At 44.0% G+C, this 14944-nt stretch overlaps 2 protein-coding genes and 1 long non-coding RNA gene across 3 annotated transcripts in view; 2 read left to right on the top strand and 1 right to left on the bottom strand.

Moving 5' to 3' along the window:
• Positions 1-11708, bottom strand: part of ptprz1b (protein tyrosine phosphatase receptor type Z1b) — a 38820-nt gene extending 27112 nt beyond the window's left edge. Inside the window, exons 1-2 of the mRNA XM_052055733.1 lie at positions 11675-11708; positions 7273-7615 (exon numbers count right to left, since the gene is read on the bottom strand). Of these exons, the coding sequence (XP_051911693.1) occupies positions 7273-7330 (58 nt within the window). The 5' untranslated portion in view covers positions 7331-7615; positions 11675-11708. The remainder of the gene's footprint in view (positions 1-7272; positions 7616-11674) is intronic.
• On the top strand, positions 514-12480 carry LOC127593965 (uncharacterized). Its single transcript, XR_007960561.1, has 3 exons — positions 514-6920; positions 11669-11822; positions 11928-12480. It is a non-coding gene; the product is annotated as an uncharacterized LOC127593965 (long non-coding RNA).
• A 1655-nt stretch (positions 12481-14135) lies between these two features.
• On the top strand, positions 14136-14934 carry LOC127593964 (cytochrome c oxidase assembly factor 6 homolog). Its single transcript, XM_052055752.1, has 3 exons — positions 14136-14297; positions 14489-14638; positions 14716-14934. The coding sequence occupies exons 2-3, from the start codon at positions 14495-14497 to the stop codon at positions 14812-14814; spliced, it is 243 nt and encodes an 80-aa protein (XP_051911712.1). The 5' UTR covers positions 14136-14297; positions 14489-14494; the 3' UTR covers positions 14815-14934.
• The last annotated feature ends 10 nt before the right edge of the window (positions 14935-14944 follow it).

Raw genomic sequence — 14944 nt, forward strand, 5'->3', positions numbered from 1 at the left:
AATGTTACACTCTCTTACCGAATAGTAAACTAAGGCAGGATTAGTAAAAGGCAGGGGCTCGCATGAATAAATACTCAGACAGCCTGACACAACGGAGGATGAAAGCTGAGCTTCCCCCCCCCCTGCGCACAATTTCATCGAGTTTAGGAGCCTTGAGTGCCGCTTTTCAAGTTCAGCCGCTCCAGACAAACACACACATTGACACACATAGCATGGAAATATTCGACAAATCCAGAGGTTGACATCACGCTTGTTTTTGACACCAATTTGCTTTTTAATCCTTCAGATTTGCAGCCAAATGGGACGACCGGACATTTGATTCATGTCGTCGTCAAATAAGCCTGCAGCAATAATATTTAGAGGTAACTAGGTAGAATCGTATTCGTGTCGGTGGAATCAGTGGCGTGCGGTGAGGTGCATGGTTGGTGAGGCACTGACTCGTTTAGTGTCAGATTTACAAATATATCAACCAAAAAAGGGTAGCTTATTCAATTGGCTAAAGATTATATTTGCGACATGCTGATATAGCCGGTTGCATGTATGTATCAACCCAGTTTGTGATGATTGCGCAATGCAATGGGCATTCTGAGGTGAGCTATTGCCTCACCTGCCTCCCCTGACCGCACGTCTCTGCGGTGGATAGCACCAAATTTTGCTTGTGTTAGACAGAAAACCCCCCAAGAAATGTCAGGAAAAGCCTACTAGAACATCCGAAACTGATTGAGGGTTAATCAGCAACACGTTAAATGGCGGCGGGTGTGAAGAGGGTCCCGTTTCGCGTGTTGCTGGTTGATTCTTTTGACTTCCATCTCAAAATGATTTTTTTTTTTGTCAAACTAATTGAGTTGTACGGGTCACAGAAAGCCTTCCATGCACCCTGTCACCTGATCACATGATCAGCTGGCCACTGTCGTGACCGCTGTCCCTCCCAAAGATTCAAGGTGGAAAACGTTTTGGAATTATTTTTTTAGCTGCCATTTATCACTGAATGGGTGTGTAGACTTTTTTTCCCCCACTGCTGGTGTTATATTTGGCCTATTTTCCACCTTGTTTGAAGGCTGTTAATCTTTCGCCTGATAATATGTTACACATTTGCATAAAAAAGAAAAAAAATTAATTAATGAGCAAAACTCACAGAGTTGCATATCATTATCAGGACTGTGTCACTTGGACACGGCATGATAAGAAGTGACTTCACTTCAGTTCATTCCCCAAAAAACTATCAACCTGATGTTCAGCGGGTAAGCTCAAGCCTGCTTACATGTTAAATCCACAGTAAAAAAAAAAAAAAAAATGTCTATCCGTAGCCCCCAAAGCGGAATTGAATTCCAACTTTCACCTCCCGGCAGGTGTTCAAGTCAAGTGTAAAAAAAAAAAGGATGAGTAAGCTTTCTTGCTGCATTTCGAGCCTGCAGCTCAGAATTTTTTTTGGGGAGCGCTTGTGTGGTTTTGTGGTGAAAATTTCTCGTCTTCGTGGCTGGTTTCAAAATCGCAGCCTCGGACTGAGACTCACAACCCGGCGACTCGGGTGGATTTTAAGAGACAAGTTGAACTTACCAATTTTTTATTTTTTTTTAATCATTGCAAAATGATCGATGCAAACATGTTAACAACGCACAGACACATTTTCGTGCGCATACATGCGTTAGCGTTTCAGCTCACCTCACTAATCTGCCCGCCTCGTCTGAGCAGTGAGATGCGCCAATCCCATCCGCTTAGCACAAACTGAGAAAATACTGCCCGCGCGTGCCTGATTAGTAATCCTGCATTCGTTCGGCGGAGCAGTACTTCATCCTAATTCGGCAGCCTTTGGCCATGAAAAAAATAAAAATAAAATTCACCCTTTCCTGCACCCTGTAACTTGATAACATGATAAGCTGTTCACTGTAGTGACCGCTGTCCCTGAAATGGCTAAAAAGATGATTTTTATGCTCTCAGAAAGTAACGCATGTTGCAATCTATATAAGATAAAAACGCTGAAGACACTTAATTTGCGAAAAATCGAATTTACGTCAATGCTTTGTCCATCAGCATTCGGATGGAATGAGGGGAGTTTCCATGACAACGGTACATATGACAACCAAAAAAGACCTCTACGGCGCGTGGAGCACCCCGACTTCCTGCCGGCTTCCTGATCCGACTCTCTCCGTCGCCATGGAGACGCAACAATATTCCGTCCTCGCCGTCTTTCAGCCGAGGGTCATGCCCCTTCCATTCCTCACTTGTTTGGCGCACTCGCTCATTTTTGCCACTGCCGCCCCCTCCCAAAAAATAGAGCGCGAGGAGGACGCTGTCCCTAATTCCACAATCTTAGCCTTGATTAAAAAATAATCATAACCATAATAATAATTGATCGGGTGTTCTGTTGTCTTACAACCCCATTTTGAGTCATCGCATTTCGGTGACATCAGGTGCTGCTGGAATGCTTTAGTGCGGTGGAACAAGCGTTCCTTTTAGGTAAGGATGTGTACCCCCCCCACCTTTGCTGTTCGCTTCTGAAAGGCCACCACCCGGCTGAGAGCACTTGAGAACTCGGGACTGGGGCCAAAAGGGGAAAGGCTGCTGGAAATGGGCCAGACTGTCATTCTCAGAGCTCCTACTCACGGGTTCCTATTGGGACCGTGAGCGGTTTTTTTAGGGTGCTTTGTGGGCGGTGGGCGGGGTGGGGATGGGTTGAGCGTTAATCAACTCGCATTTGGTCACAGTTCCCGGGTGACCCTTCTCCCTGGCAGACGCGACACAAAAACACCGCATTTTACATTCATTCAACCAATTGGTTTGGGGTTCCGCTTCACTTTTGACAAGGGAAACAATGACGCCGTCTTTTTTTTCCCACAGAACCACCGGCAAAGTCAAATGTGCAACATTGATTGGCGACCGATTATCGCGACAAAGACATGATCGGAATGCCAAGCTCAGCGGACTGCCAAATGATTCCCTCGCAAAAAGTGTTTGCCAACTAAAAAAAATGATAATAATCCAGATAATTTTGGCATTCCCATTTTAGTTCGCAAATTGCAAAGCGGGACACGGACCGTGATGCCGTGATTGCGGTGTGCCATCCGACGTTGCGCAACAGCCATTCAAACCTCGTCGCTGGCGGGTAGCGAAGCAGCTGTCGAAATAAAACCGGGCGAAGTCGAGTTTAAATGAGCAAATCGGGAGCGGTTGGATCATTTCCACGGCCTGTTTTCAACAAACAGTCTGCCGGCGCAGTGCTGCTTCATTTCCAAAGTTTCCCTTTCCAAGACGTATGTGAATTCTTTTTAGAATAACATAGACAAAGGAGGACACGTTTGGATGAAATATTGTTCTAAATTGGCAATTTTCCCCACATTCAAACTTGATTTGACCTGCAGTAGGTGCACTGTTGCCGTTCCTCCCGGCTTGTTTTCCGCCGTCTCGGCAAAACGTCACTCGCTCCGTCAATCAGAGTAGAAAACTTTGGGGTGTTCCCCTCTTGCAGTGGTGTCAAACATACGACCCGCGGGCCGGAAACGACCCCCCAAGGAGGTTAAATCCGGCCCGCGGGATAATTTAAAAGTAAAAGAAAAATGCATTCAAGACACGGAATGAATATTTTAAATAAAATGCGATTCGTGGATTATCCGATAGGGGGCACACTGTTTTGATCACAGTAGAAGACAACATTGTTTTCATCGGGGAAGAAAACAGCAGTCTCAGTCTGTCACAGAGATAGACCCAATGCAGCAAATGATATGAAAGCGCCAAAGAATGCTTCTTGAGACCAAAACAAAGGAAAGAGATGATAGTTTGGTGATTCATAGCACAGTATGGTATAATGTTAATGGTTCGGCCCACTTGACATCTACCGAGTCCGTATGTGGCCCACAATGTGAAATGACTCTGGCTTTTTTTGGCCATCAAAGGGACGAGCAGCTGTCATCATGACCCGGCCTGGGCTTTTTTTCAAAGCAACTTGCCGGCAGGGCAAAAGGAGGCTGCTGTTGTTGCTGCTGCGAAGTGGATTAAAGACAAATTTACGAATAAAAGGTTTGGGATGGTAAAACCAAAGCGCCAAAAGGGGTAAGGCAAAACACCCCAACAAAAAGTCAATCAATTATTTATGTAACATCTGCGGCTTGTCTCAGCGCCAACCCATTTGATCGTGTCACCCGCTTCTGTGGTGCAGAAATGGCATCAAAATCTTCTTCTCTCATGTTCCATTTGGAGGACTGAAACAACTGTGGGAGGAATTTATTTTAAAAATAAAAAATTAAAGGCAGCTAACGAGGCTTTAGGAAATTGTTCTAACAAGATTTATTTGACCTCACGGAATGTTTTTATTCGGCTAGTAAAGTTAGTGCAGCAATCATCTCCTTTTTAGCAGGGATTTTATATTAGGTAGAAGAGGAGAAAATTACAAATAATATCTCATCATGTGCTGGAACTAAAAAAGTAGGCTTTTGCTTTGCGGAGAAATTTAATGTGTGGATGACAACGTACCAGTCGATTATTTCTGCATTTTATTTGATTTGACGATCCCCAAACTCAACCCCAAAATAATGACATCATCGGAAAGCGACACTCCGATGTCTGGTAGTTCATCAATACTTTTGGTCAATAATCCGGGGTCAACTCTCGGCGGTGTATCAGATCGTCCAGACGGAGCCTGGAATGAGTTGGGGCGACTGACTGTAAATAAAAGCATATAAATGACACAGACGAGCGAGGCAGATTGCACCCATAATATCATTTGTGGCGTTTTTGCATCGACGCAGTTAGATAAATTTGTTTTCATCTCATGTGGACATCATCAGAAGGTAACAACAAACACAGACTGGCTGCTCTGGCAAGGGAGCCTTGTGAGCTGAGATGTGATCATTACCACGCTGGCTGTTTAGAGTCCATCACACCAATTGTCACGCGCGAGCGAGCCATCGATGGCGCTACCCAATAAATCAGTGTCACAACGGGGGAAACGCCAAAGTCCTAAAACATGACGACGATGATAAACCGGGGCTGTGATTATCGGCGATTTCCAGTTCGAGTGGAATTAAAAGATGGATAATCAAGACTGGCGTCAACCCGATTGGTTTGGTGTGATTTTAGCGACGGAGAATCGCACATATGGAATGCACGAGCAGCAGGTGCGGTCACAACCGAGGGAGCGCGTGGCTGCAAAGTATATGGCGCGATGGCAGCGCCTCGCTAGTACATTGCCGCCTGCTATCAGAACGGATCGTTAGGGTTTTAAAAGCCTTTGCGTTACATTAACTTTGGCAGTGATTTCTTAAGCAACAAACTCACTGACAAGAAACTTAAAAAGAAAATAAAAATCAATCCATATTCACGAGACATTTTTTTTCACTTTACGGGGATGCTCAAAGTTAAATACAACTGAACTGTATGTAGGCTGTGATTCTTTTGCGAACCACTAGAGGGAGCTCGTGCACAACTACACCCTTTAAGAATCGCCGGCTTATCCTGTTCAGGCTCACGGCTCCACTTGAGCTGCCGACGAGTGGATCGGAATTCAGGTCAATCAAATTCACAATCAGGCAATCACTTAATGTCAGATGACCAGATTTCACGGGACACTGCAAGTGCTCAAATCATGATGCAGCAACACACTCGTGCACCGGAGCTCACGAGGCCGGCCGGCCTTGTCATCCAACATCAGTGACCTCCGAGTCCTCCCAAATGCTCTGTTGGATGAACAAAACTCCCCGAAGGCGAGGCAGACTGTGTTTGGGACCACTCGGACAAATCAGGTCACAACGATTGCATCCGCCAGATCACACAGATTCGAATGCGTGCGTGTTTGTCGCCCGTGTGATACTGCGCGAGTCAAAATGAAGAAACTGTTTTGGAGCGACCGATTTGGCATACTGTGAGACAGATGGTTGGATAACACTGAAGCCATGTTAGCCGCAGGGAACGCTGGCTCTCCATCTACAACTAGCCGGAACCAAATCTGGAACATTGAAGGCCACTGATGTCGGGAAACGCGTTACCTAAGAAACTCGCAACAGCAAATCCAACATGTTGCTTTTTTTTTCCAATCACGTCATAATTTCGCCATTAAATGGAGTTGCTGTTTCTCCGCTTTCGGTTTTTCAGCAGTGAGAAAGAACCGACGTTCACAAAACAAAGGTCGCATATTCCGAACTGGAAAATACAACTCGCTCAAAAAGGGAGTGTAAAGCCGAGAAAAATGTTGTCCTTGAGCTGAGATTATAAATGGAACAAAAAGGTATTGAGAGCACAAACACAGATGATTGAGAGCAGTCCCACTAAGGCACAGGTATCAAAGTCAAGGCCCGGGGGCCAGATCCGGCCCCCCATGTCATTTTATGTGGCCCGCGGGATCAAATCATGTGTGTCAACTTTCATGATTCTTGCTGAAATCTGTACCGCAATGTCAAATTGTCATGGCTAATAAATAACGTTGAGATTTTTGGAAGCTGTAACTCTGAAATGGCCCGCAACAAAAACTGAGTTTGACGCCACTAGAGCTAAGGGTTCGGAATAAGTTTTAGCATAGCAATTAATAGCACTGCTTTGACACCTTAAAAAAAAATAATTTCATTATGCTCTTAATTGATCGCTACAAATGTGAGTTCGATCTGGTTGTGAGATTGAAAAGTGCGTTTAACCCTTTCAGGGACAGCAGTTACTGCAGTGGACAGCTGATCACATGATTAGGTTACAGGGTGCATGAAAGGGTTAAATCTCTCATCTCACCTTTTTTCAAAAATATCTGATATTTTACAGCGGACGTCGCTCGCATTTTCACCGAGATGTGCGACTCAACATTTGGTGAAAATAAATGAAGCGGACGACCTGCTTTGCCTCTCCCACCCTTTTCCAGAGATGAGCGTTAAACAAAAATGGGGAGCGTAAAACATGGCATATGCAGATGCTTCCAAGTGGGGAAGACAGACAGCGAGTTCACGGTATGGCACGATACAAATGCTGTGAATCGGGATAGTGCAGCCAGCGGTTCGGTTGAGCGCTTCGCACGCTCCACATGCTCATTAAGAATAGTTGAGGCTGCTCGAAGGAGTCGCACGCATGCACCGCAGCAAACCGCATCACTACATGAACTCTTCAACATGTGTCCGTATCTGCCAGCACAATCGCAGCCTTTTACCAAAACGCGGCACAGTTTGGAAAATATACGCAATGTTGGCACGTTGGAGATGCTTTGGCCACAAAAATAAAATAAAAGTTTCATCAAATGCGCATTAATCATAATCAATCAAGGCAATGTGCATCTGAAATATGATTTAAATGAGATTTTCTTACCCACGAGGCTGAGGAGCAGAAGCCGGGAGAGGACTTCGTGGACCCGGACCGTCTCCATGGTCGCGAGAAAAAGGACATGCAAAGAGGCCGAATGTCGCTTGGCAGTGGAAGGGGCGAAACGCGCGACGTGTGCGTCGAGATGCGCTAGCAGGTCATCCCGCCGGTGCGCGCGTCCATGCGTGCGTGATGCGTTGACGCCGCCAGTCGACGCTGGCGCTCGGCGGGGTTCGGCTGGGGTCCGTCAGGGGGAGGAAGCGCCGTCTGGCTCGCCGGCTGGCCGGATGAATGCGGATGCGCGCTTGCGAGCCGCAAAGCGGGGATGAAGGGGAGCGCCACCCACTGCCTGAATGAAAATGAATGAGGGGCGTCTTGGTGATTTGACTCTGGGGATTTGCGTTCGTGCGTGCGTATGTGTGTGCGCGTGTGCTCGCACTTGACATCCAATCAGTGTCTTTCATCGTGAAAAGCTCCCGTTGCATAAAACTGCACTTTAGTGCAGACACTGGGAATCACTTGGGCGATATTAACCCTTTTCATGCAACCCTGGAGCCTGATAACATGAGAAGCTGTCCACTGTAGTAACCGCTGTCCCTGAAAGGGTTAAATTAGATACAAATGTCATCAAAAGCACCCCCCCCGTCCATGTGTCTATTACGATGTTTGTTGAACTGCATCGCATCCGACTATGCAGTGCCGGTTCTAGCCTAAATTGCAGAGGGGACACTGGCCCCCGTTGAAATATGCTTGGAGCCCCCCCCCCCCCCCAGGTGCCAGGCCAAACAATAGACTTTTGAGTATATTCCGAGTTTTCTGTCCTCATTTCCCCCACCTTCTCTGGTGAACACAAAATGAATATTTTTTGAGAAATCAAAAAAAACGGGTGGCTAAAGTGCAGCCCGAGAGTCGCCGCCAGTTGCCCATCCCTGGTCTATTTATTCCCACAGCATGTAAAGTAGCTGAAGTGTTTGAATGAATTCTACATTGATCTATTTTCCTTACAATAATTTTGAATGGCCGAGAAGTAAGAATAACATTTGATCTTTTTCTGAAATTAAAAGATAATAATAATAATAATAATAATAATACATTTTATTTGTGGGCGCCTTTCTAGAAACTCAAGGACACCTTACAACAGATGGTGGGACAAACTTTACGAGCGGGTTCTAAAGAGAAACAACATAAATTACACCTTGTAACTGCTGTCGCCAGTGTACAGTATTGCTCAATCATGTAAATTAAAAAATAATTTCACCCTCCAGGGACAGAGGTGACTACAGTGGACAGCTTATCATGTTATCAGGTTACAGGGTGCGTGAAAGGGTTACAGAAGAATCCCAGTGAGGTGATTGTGTCGTATTTTTCCAGCATTTAATCTATTCACATGGTTGCCATATCTACAGATGACTATGAAGTCCCTGCTAAGTGCCAAACAAAGAAACTCAAGTCTCTTTTGGGGGACTTCCATGAGAGGATGCGTTCAAGGAACTCTGGATTCAGCGGAATCATAAAGACCCCACTGATCACAGTATGTCTGGATGAATAATTTGTCAAGAAAGAAAAGCTTTGGTCCACTGAGCTGGAGCAGCCCCACACGGCGGAACAAGACAAAACTCTCCCACAGCGGAAATAAAGTGTGTATTAATGTAAAAGGATTAGGCAAAGGTTCGGAGAACAACATTTTGCCTCGAGGACCCGCGCGAACGACACCGAGTGTGTGCGTTGGGAAAAAGAAAAAAGAATGAGTCGGGAGTTCACATTCAACAGGCTTCAATGGTTCTAAAACACACTGCGGTGGCAGCTTTTGAGTGTTTGTGTGTGAGAATGCGAGAGACGGGCCCGGGTTTCTCAAGAACAAGCTACTCTCGTTACTCAGTGTGCATTCATTAGCATAAATTAAGAGAGATAATCCCCTTTAATTCTGCCAGGAGAGCCTGTTTGTCCCACTTGTAGGTCCAAGGTTTCGGTCCCAATGTTTGTTACAATATCCTCTCAGGTCCCGTGCTTCCGGGGATATACTGTAGGTCGATGTGTGTGTGTGTGAGAGCAAAACAAAGTGCTTGAATTTGTCTCGTGACATGGTCACAAATTTGGCACGTTTCGTGACAAACATATGTAGGAGAAAAATATGAGGTGCTTCATGGGCCAAAAATAGCGTTCGCGCTTCAAAAAATGTCTGAGTGTATGTGTGAGAGTTTCATTTGGAGCGCGAGAGGATTTATGGCAAACATGAGTGATATTTTGGCGAGTGTAAGAGCTTTTTTGCCGGCATGAATTTTTTTTGGTGTGTGCTTATGTAAGAGGTGCTTTGGTTAGTGTGAGAGTTTTGATGAGTGAGAGTTTTTTGTGTGTGTGAGAGTTTTTAGAGGTAACGAAGATATTTTGTTTCATGTGACAGGTATTTTTTTTGTGTGAACGAGAGGAATTTTTGGTGCATGTGAAAATCTTTTGAGTTCTGCAAATGAATTTTGGGTGGGAGTGAGGGGCTTTTTTGGTGTGTGAAACATTCTTTAGTGGACATGAGAGTTTTTTGGTGGGAAGCTTGAGGTTTCTTGGTGTGTGCCAAGGCTTTTTGGTGTAAATGTTTTTCTCTGAGTGTTTTTTGGTTTACATATAATATTTTTGAGGCCTGTGAGAGTTTTTTTGGGGTGGAATTGAAAGGTTCATTGGTAAGTAGTTTTTTTTATGCAATATCTGAGAAGTTCTTTGGTTTGTGTGTAGGAGGTTTTTCTTTTTTTATTAGGCGTTTCAGTCTATGTGAGTGTTTTTGTGTGTCTTGTGCATGTGACAGTTTTTTGGGTTGTATGAGTTTTTAGTGTGAATAAGAAATCTGTGGTGTCTGCGAGAGGTTTGAGAGGGTTTTGAGATTTTTTTTTGTGAGAATTTTTGGGGTAGGTGTCAGAAAATGCGAAAGTGAGACTCTAGTGAAAGTTTTTTGGGTGACCATGAGATTTTTTTTAGGTGTGAATGAGAGGCGAGTATAACGCTTGTGGGTGTAAGTCGGAAAATTTGTGATTAAAAATCGAAGTAAAAAAAATAAAATTCTTGACAATAATCGGTTTTATGTCCCACGACATTTTGCCTTGTACTGCCACCTGCTGTTGACTGAAAATGACAACACAGTGCCTTGTGAACGACGCACGACAACCCAGAGAACAGGTGAGCCGTGATTGACCGTGACTCCTCAGGAACTGTGATGTCATTTTCAGTAGATAGGAAGTGACAAATTAGCCACGCCCCCTGATTTGGGTTAAAACCAGAGGAACTTGCTGCCTAATTAATATTCCAGACACAGAGAATTAATCAAAATATCATGTTTGGATTAGCGGGAGGGCATAAAACATGTACAAACGTTTTTTGACTTACCTACCAAAAAAAACAAACAAACACTTTTACGCTGCAGCAAAGACACACCTACTAGTCTTCATGTCATCGGAATGTGAACACGTGTGTGTGTGTGTGTGTGCATGTGTGTGTGTTTGTCATTGAGTACTAGGCTTGAGTTGCCGGTAATATTGACTTCCTGTGGTGGCAACTGGAGGTCACTGTCGTGGCCACAGCATGCTTGACAGTTAACAGGTCAATGTTTAGCCCTCAGTGTGTGTGTGTGTGTGCATGTGTGTGTACAAAATGACGTCAGTGTTGAGTGTGAGGCCATGTGTGGTTAGTGTGGCTTAAACAATGAGTGGGCAGACTGTCTGCTATGTGCAACTGACACCGTCTAAAATCATATCGGGCCGAATATAATTTGGCGGGTGTCTGTTTAGTCAAGGCCCGAGAGATTAAGGGGGTTGTGGGGGATTTTAACTGCGAGCGTTTTTATTGATAGTCTCTTTGTTCGGATTAATTAAAAGGATGCGTTGCCGGGAAGATGTTCCTTTAGGGACACTCGCGCTCCATTTAAGAATCAATTTGTTCCTCCTCTGAGAGATCCGTGATACCTTCTATTTTTGAAAGGCAAGAGACAAAAAAAAAAAGCAGAAGATGGCGTCAGGCTACTCCAAAAAAGTGGCTCCATCTTTGCGTGGGTGCGTGTGCGTGTGTGTGTGCCTTTCACATGTGTTTGTCCGTGAGCTGACATTTACCTTCCCGGATCATTAACTCATTCAGTACCAGCCAATTCTAGACCAAGTCTGAAAAGACGTTTAAAAACGTCTTTGGGAGGGAATGAGTTAAAAGGTTTTGCCGTCGCTATTAAAGACACGTGACTCATCCCCTTACACTTTTATTACATCTCCCGGTAAAGGTTTATGTTTGAGTCGCGGTGATTCGCCCGTCAACATAAAACCATACTCTGAACGTCTGACGGAAAGTATTTTGGGGGTTTTGGTTCCTGTATTCTTGAAATTTGGTTCAAGAGGGTATTTTCATGCAAACTATTTATGTTTGATGAACAAAGACTCACCATCCGGCATGACGGCGACTTCGATGGTCTGAAAGCATGTCAGTGACCAAACCCTGAAGACACCAAAACAACCGCTGCTGTCAAAGCGAGGCCAAAATCACAAGAGCTGTACAGTACACACAAAATATCGGGACGCCGGTTTGAAAGGGTGAATCATAACCGCTGTTATTTGCCACTGAAAAACTCGAATGATGTCAACTACGCTATGCGACCTTGAATAAAAGCCACCAAAACACTTCGTTCTAATTCGCAGATTCCAAGCATGTTTTTGAGGACGTGATGAGGAGAGGTGGACCTCAGCTGGAGAATGGAGAGGAGGAAAGGAAAAAAAAACAACAAACAGCCATTTTCCATGGTCAAGGGTCAGTACGAATGAGGTGAACTTATATGAAGATGAAAGCCGGGCCAGACGTGCACATTTACCGACACAACTCGTCCTGGAACAGATCACCTCTTGTGGAAGCAGGAGTGGCTCAATGAGACATTTAGCACTTGGAATTGTGTTTGTTTGTTTGTTTGTTGGTAGCCTTTAATTCTCATTCGCAAACTGTTCGAATGATTTGTCCAAGTCCGCAATGACTCTCTCCATTATGTAACAGCAGGATGCGGGCGGGCTTGTGGCTTGCTGTATATAAAGTAGGTCACCAGATTAAAGAGAATCAAATCGGTTTTGTGGGCCTCTTCCGTTTGCCTCAATTTACCCGAGCGTCAAAGCTCTTCCTCGATAATCAGCGCGTGTCGGTGCATTTTGCAGGACATATTGATTTGTTTCCCTTCATCCTTTCGTGCACGCCGGAACCTGATAACGTGATAAGCTGTCCACCGTAGTGACCGCTGGCCCTGAAAGGGTTAATGTTGCAATTGCAATTTACTCTGCAGAGATTTTTTTTCAAGGTCTTTTGTCTATTTAAAAGAGCAATAAATTAAAATCTAATAAATTATTTAGCTGACGCCAAAATAAAAGCAAATAATCCATGAATTCATATGAAGGACATTTTTTTAAAGACGTCACAACATCAACTGCTCAAAATTCTACCGAACAAGCGAGGCGTAGATTTAAGTCAATAATGCAAGCTAATCTGTGGCTTTATTATCATTTCAACTTCAACACTTCTCCGCTGCGAAGTCAACTACTGATATTATGTGTTGACACTGTCGGCGGACAATTTTCTGACACCCACGCATGGGTCGTTGAGGCTCTCGGGGAAAAAGAACTCGCCATGTAGAATTAAATCACCCCGTGAAAAGTGGGATCACTAAATATAAGTGTAAATTAGATTTATTTAATTATTCTGTCCATATTTACGTGGAATGTGCCGAATACTTACTTTCTTAAAAAGGACTGCGAGCAACGCATCCTCTTAATAGGTTTTCCTGTTTTTTATTCCCCACTCGGTCCACATGAGCACACAAACGGAGATTGATTGCTGATGGGCGCCATGGCAACCTCTGGGGCTTTTCTTCATCATTGTTGGCTGGGAGTGGAAAAGCAAGGAAGGGGGGAAAAAAAGAAGACGAAGGAGAGAGGTAATCAACACGGCGCATTAATTATGCCTTAACTCGCTGTAAAGCTCTCACACACGCTATTGTGTATCCAAATAGCCGAGTGACAAAAACAGCCTACTTGGGAAACCACTTTCATTTGAATGGGCCTAAACTACACAAAACTACTTTTTGGAGCGCGCAAATGATTTACCCAAGTCAGACAAAGTGTACACACCCATGTCAGAAGGTTTGATCATATATGTATATTTTTTAAATGGAGTCAATAATCCAACCTTTAACCTGTGTAACCCAGTTGGGGAAAAAACGAGAGGGGAAGTCAACAAAAAAACACATGATCTGCGCAAGTGTGCAAAGTAGGAGTTGGCACAAAACTGCCATTATTTAAATGCCTCTCGCCCCAAAATAATGTTTTGATGTTCTAGTAGCCTTCCCCTGACATTTTTATTCAAAATGTAACTTTCCAACTCTGGCAGTAATTAAATGTGTGTGTGTGTGTGTGTGTGTGTGTGTGTTTTAAAGATGATGAAATGAGATTTAATCAGATCCACCTGTTGCATTTCTTTACCAGTCAGATTTACCATGGTTGTCTCCTGTCGGAGTTATGTAAAATAAAAAATTCAACGCCTCGTATTGTTTTTAATCACGTTATCATTTACTAAAGTTGAGAATATTCGAATAGTAATCAATTCAATTGATATTTTATCCTACTTCAGTTTGAAAGAAACCATTGGGCTTTTCGGGAGGCAATGTGGGGCTAATGTAGTAATGTTGGCAAACGGCGTCATCTGCTGTTAGCTTTGAAAAGCATCTTTTTTTTCGACGAGCGTGACAGAACAGTCACTGAAATTTAAGCGTGAACACGTTTAAAAACTAAAATTTACAAGACAAACATTCTTAAAGGCTTTATTTTATCATTTTATTTCACGGTCCAACTCCTGCACCTACCTTGCGAGCAAAAAAAACCCCGACACACTGACGTCATCAACGCGCGACGTAGTAATGTCCTTCGCTTTTGCTCACGCTGTCACCTCGGACGCGTTGTAAATCTACATTTGTTTGTGGTTGTATGGAAAAACAGTAGTTTTAGGTCGGAATATATCCTCCGAAATTCGATCGAGTGAGTATCCAGTAGCTAAGAAACAAATATTAGTTTCTCCCCACCACTCTGTGTGCTAAACGTCCTGTTTCTGCTCATTAAAACAAATAGCATATTGTCGTTGTACCATGCAGTGCGTTGAAAGTGTTGCAATTGTGTTTTTAACAGCTGAAAATACAAATAAAAATCACGACGAGTTTACCTTTTGTCAGGTGGCGATGGCAGCTCCAAATGCAGTGGAACGAAAAGCCTGCTGGGATGCCAGGGACTTATTATGGAAATGTCTGGATGACAATAATGACAAGGCTGCATCCTGTCAGAGCTTCCAAAGCGAATTTGAATCAAAGTGCCCGGCTCAGTGGGTAAACTATCCCCCTTATTTTGTCGTCATTGTACACAACATTGGAGGTGTATTTGTGATTACTGCCTTTCCTTGCAGGTCAAGTATTTCAGTAAAAGGAGAGACTTTTTGAAATATAAAGAAAAGATGCAAACAGAGGGCTTCACACCGTCTGAAGGCCCCCAGCAACCCTCCTGACCCGAAAATCACCAACTAATGACTTCTTTGGGCCACATTCAGACCTTGAGTACTTGCAATCGTTTCTTATTCTGGTTTATTTTTAAATATATTTATGTGAATAAATCTTAAAAAGTTGTATTTTGTGTCC

This window comes from Hippocampus zosterae, chromosome 21 (genome assembly GCF_025434085.1).
Source record: "Hippocampus zosterae strain Florida chromosome 21, ASM2543408v3, whole genome shotgun sequence".
Lineage (NCBI taxonomy): Eukaryota > Metazoa > Chordata > Actinopteri > Syngnathiformes > Syngnathidae > Hippocampus > Hippocampus zosterae.